Source organism: Dermacentor andersoni, chromosome 1 (genome assembly GCF_023375885.2).
Source record: "Dermacentor andersoni chromosome 1, qqDerAnde1_hic_scaffold, whole genome shotgun sequence".
NCBI classification, from domain to species: domain Eukaryota; kingdom Metazoa; phylum Arthropoda; class Arachnida; order Ixodida; family Ixodidae; genus Dermacentor; species Dermacentor andersoni.
In genome coordinates, this window is record NC_092814.1 from 34,908,050 (window position 1) to 34,912,147 (window position 4,098).

At 44.1% G+C, this 4,098-nt stretch overlaps 1 protein-coding gene across 1 annotated transcript; it reads left to right on the plus strand.

Moving 5' to 3' along the window:
• The first annotated feature begins 782 nt into the window (after positions 1-782).
• On the plus strand, positions 783-3,650 carry TyrRS (Tyrosyl-tRNA synthetase). Its single transcript, XM_050193765.3, has 2 exons — positions 783-2,303; positions 2,972-3,650. The coding sequence occupies exons 1-2, from the start codon at positions 931-933 to the stop codon at positions 3,186-3,188; spliced, it is 1,590 nt and encodes a 529-aa protein (XP_050049722.1). The 5' UTR covers positions 783-930; the 3' UTR covers positions 3,189-3,650.
• The last annotated feature ends 448 nt before the right edge of the window (positions 3,651-4,098 follow it).

Here is a 4,098-nt window from a genome sequence, read left to right on the forward strand (position 1 = left end):
CACAATAAATATGAAGTGGTGCATGGGATTTGAAAAAGAGTCATGGTGCCAGCGCTAACGTTCGCATATGCCATTATGTGCCTAAAATCGGATATATTGTCGGCGTTGAAAGTTAACCAAAGATCGATGGGCCGGTTGGCTTTCCATGGGAGCCCACGGCAAGAGCACAAACGAGGCAGTGCAAGGGGACATGAGTTCGGCCTCGTTTGAAGTCAGAGAAGCGCAGAGCAAAATTAGTTTGGAAGAAAGGCGCAGGAACATGGATCAAAAGAAATGGGCGGATAAAATGCACAAGTATCTGTACCTAAAAAGCGTGGACACAGTTACAGGGTAATTGAAAGTGTAGATAGACAGATGAATCGGGAAGTTGGTGAGAGAAACAAACAGCGAGTTGGATGTAAAGAATGGAAACAAAAAATATAGTGGAGATGTACAAGTTTTACAAGCTGCGTCATTTCCTACAATGCAATACTGCCACGAAAACATATACGTCTTATTTGAACGGTCATGATTCGTGAGCATCCGCTGAGTTACGCATGCCTGGTATAAAACAAAAGTTTACAAGAAAAAAACGCAACACCTCCGAAAACGAAACTGAAACCAAACAAAACGCGCAAGACTCGTAGACGTGAGTAAATAAGTAACTTTTACTTTATTATATCCCCGCCAAAATTTTCGAAGCAAATTAAGCGACTTGAGCGGCATGTAATTTGGGTAAGTACTCACTTATTGTTCATGACGCGCGTTATTGCCTAGAGCGCCCTCAGGCGCCGTTGGCAGCCTGTTTTTCGCGTCGATGTCTTCGAAGTGTTGCGTGGAGCGCTTGTTCGCCTGCTACACGTGTCAGACCACCGTATGCTCATTACGGGTTGTCGTGCTTGTATAATATCAGCAGTTTAGCTTTTCCCTTTGTGCACATCAGTGTCTATAATGGCTGAGCACACCGTTGAAGAGAACGCCGGCACCGCAGCTGTTTCAGCAAAAGTGGACTTCGTTACGAGAAACCTTCAGGAAGTGCTCGGTGAAGCTCGAATGAATGAAATCATGAAGGATCGAGATCTGAAAATCTACTGGGGTACAGCAACAACTGGCAAGCCTCACGTTGCCTATTTCGTCCCGATGTCGAAGATCGCCGACTTTTTGAAAGCGGGTTGTGAGGTAACCATTCTTTTTGCAGATTTGCACGCATATTTGGATAATATGAAGGCCCCTTGGGGTTTGCTCGAACTTCGAACGCAGTACTACGAGCACGTAATCAAGGCAATGTTGAAGTCCATTGACGTGCCGCTGGAGAAGCTGAAGTTTGTGAAGGGCTCCACTTACCAGTTGAGCAAAGAGTTCTCTATGGATGTCTATCGCCTGGTGTCTTTGGTGACTGAGCATGACGCAAAGAAAGCCGGGGCTGAGGTTGTGAAGCAAGTCGAGCACCCTCTCCTTAGTAGCATGCTCTACCCATTATTGCAAGCCTTGGATGAGGAGTACTTGCATGTTGATGCGCAGTTCGGCGGTGTTGACCAGCGCAAGATTTTCACGTTTGCCGAGAAGTACTTACCTCAACTGGGTTATGAAAAACGCATTCATCTAATGAACCCCATGGTGCCTGGCCTGTCGGGCGGCAAGATGAGTTCTTCGGAAGAAGATTCGAAGATCGACTTGCTGGACACCCCGGCCGCCGTGAAAAAGAAACTCAAGAAGGCTTTCTGCGAGCCAGGAAACCTAGAGGACAACGGTGTTCTTGCCTTTGTGAAACATGTCCTTATTCCTCTTCAGAAGCGCACTGATCTGGTAATCGAGCGTGACGAGGCACACGGTGGTAATATAACGTACTCGAGCTATGAACAGCTGGAGGAAGATTTCAAGAACCTCAAGCTGCACCCAGGTGATTTGAAGGCCATGGTCGAAGTACAGCTGAATCGGCTGCTAGATCCAATCAGAGAAACCTTCAATGATCCGAAGCTTCAGAAGCTGGCTGCAGATGCCTACCCACCTCCAACAAAATTGGTTTTTGATGAAATAACCCCACAGCGCCTTGACTTGAGGGTAGGACGTATCGTGGAAGTTAATGACCATCCAGATGCAGATGCACTTTATGTGTCACGTGTCGACTTGGCTGAACCTACTGGACCCCGTACAGTTGTGAGTGGCCTACGAAACTTGGTACCTAAGGAAGCACTTCTCAACCAGAACGTTGTTCTGCTTTGCAACTTGAAGCCGTCTAAGATGCGGGGCGTGGAATCGCAAGCAATGGTGCTCTGCGCATCTGTGCAGGAGCCACGGCAAGTTGAGCCCCTAAAGCCACCCAGGTGAGTCTAAGCAGCAACATGTACAGCTGTATTGTGCCTATGTGACATTGTAACAAGCTTCTAATGTACCAGAGCCATTCTTTCATCCATAATTCACAAGCATTTGAGAGAAATGTGGTATTGTATTTCACTGTGGTGTGTTTAATGATACCTGCATAATGTGCACGAATATGCTACCATGCTATCAAACAGTACATTCACCAGTCTCGTAGTAAACTGCACATTTAAGTACATAATTGGGCAGCCGTCAGGAACACTTCAGTATCAGTGCCAATTTCAAGACTTAATTTTGAAGGTGGCATATTACAGCTTGCCGTTCGTTGTGTCAAGCCAGACTAACGGATGCTGCAGATTAAACATAATTTTTTTACTTTAGTACTTAAATAAGCCAAACGGTACAAACACCACCAACGAAGAATGCACAAGGAACCAGTCATAGCTGGAAATGAACTTGTCGAGCGTTGAGGTTCAGCATTGTTAAGAAATAACTAGACATACTTGGCGCTTGTCTCTGTCCACTTGCTGGTACCTGTCTTTGACTGCTTAAGCATTCCCAAATAGCTGGAAAATATGATGTTCTAGTAATTATCGGTGTTGGTCACTAGTGTGACAGCAGCCTACAATTGTATAGCTCATTTGATGGTATTAAGCCAATATATTGTTCGCAGCAACTGCAGTCCAGGAGACCGAGTATTCATTGAAGGCTACGAGGATGCCAGCATCCAGCCAGACAGCCAGCTAAATCCGAAAAAGAAGATTTGGGAGAAGCTGCAGGTGGACATGAAGGTTTCTGCATCACTTGTGGCTGAGTGGGGAGGTTGTGCATTCATTGTGAATGGCCAACCTGTCACATGTGCTTCGCTAAAGGGAGCACCCATCAAATAAGACTGCTTTGCCTTATAAGGCAACACTCTAACTTATATGTCCTATACATAAATTGGTCATATTTGTATGCAATGTACACTATTGGAACTGTGAAAATGAAAGGATACAATGAAAGTTTATTTTACTGGTGTCCCTTTATTCAAATTAGTAAAATTGGAGACAAGCAACAGCCATTCTCTACGCCATGATAACATTGATTTTTAAGGTCAGCAATAATAGCTATGAAGTTATTTCTTTTCATAGTGTCCACAGCACCTGGGAACTATACCAAAGGAGCATATATGTATGCATATATTGGAATTTTGTACCTGTTACTGCTCTATGGGCCACCATATTTTTGCATGCATTTTGTATGAAAGTATGTTTGTATTAAACTATTTATACTCTCAGCAGTGTGCACATGTGACTTGAAAGGGCTTGTATCTCTAGAACTTCATTAATAAAGTGGCATGGTCCCAGGAACTATTGATTCTGTTGGGAAATGAGAAATGCTGATTTGCATTCTTATGTGCCCAGATGTGTGCTGCACTTTATAGAACCTAATAGAATGTATAATCTATGTGGTATCTCATGCTTGGGAATTCAACACAGAAGCTTTTCTTGGCATAAATGACTCTCCACTGGTTGTGCACTTTATCTCAAGGGGACACTAAAGGCAAACAGTAATTCTATTGATAGACTGGTACACCAAAATGCCTTAAGCATCAGTTTTACCGAGGAAAAGGCTTGCTACCGGCCAGTGGAGCATAACCTCGGAGGTCACCAGCACAACCCAGACTCCCGTTTACAGTTGCTTCAATGAAGTCTATTGCAACAAGTGTTCTAAAATTGTGATGTTGTAACATACATGCATAATCAATGCTTTACCTGCTTTGTTTTGTTTATTAATGTGCTGGTGGCTTCATTTCCT

Bases quoted from the DNA above. Each gene is read 5' to 3' on its own strand.
- TyrRS (XM_050193765.3), top strand. From the start codon at position 931: ATGGCTGAGCACACCGTTGAAGAGAACGCCGGCACCGCAGCTGTTTCA. The intron at 2,304-2,971 runs GTGAGTCTAAGC...TATTGTTCGCAG, and splicing joins GAGCCCCTAAAGCCACCCAG to CAACTGCAGTCCAGGAGACC.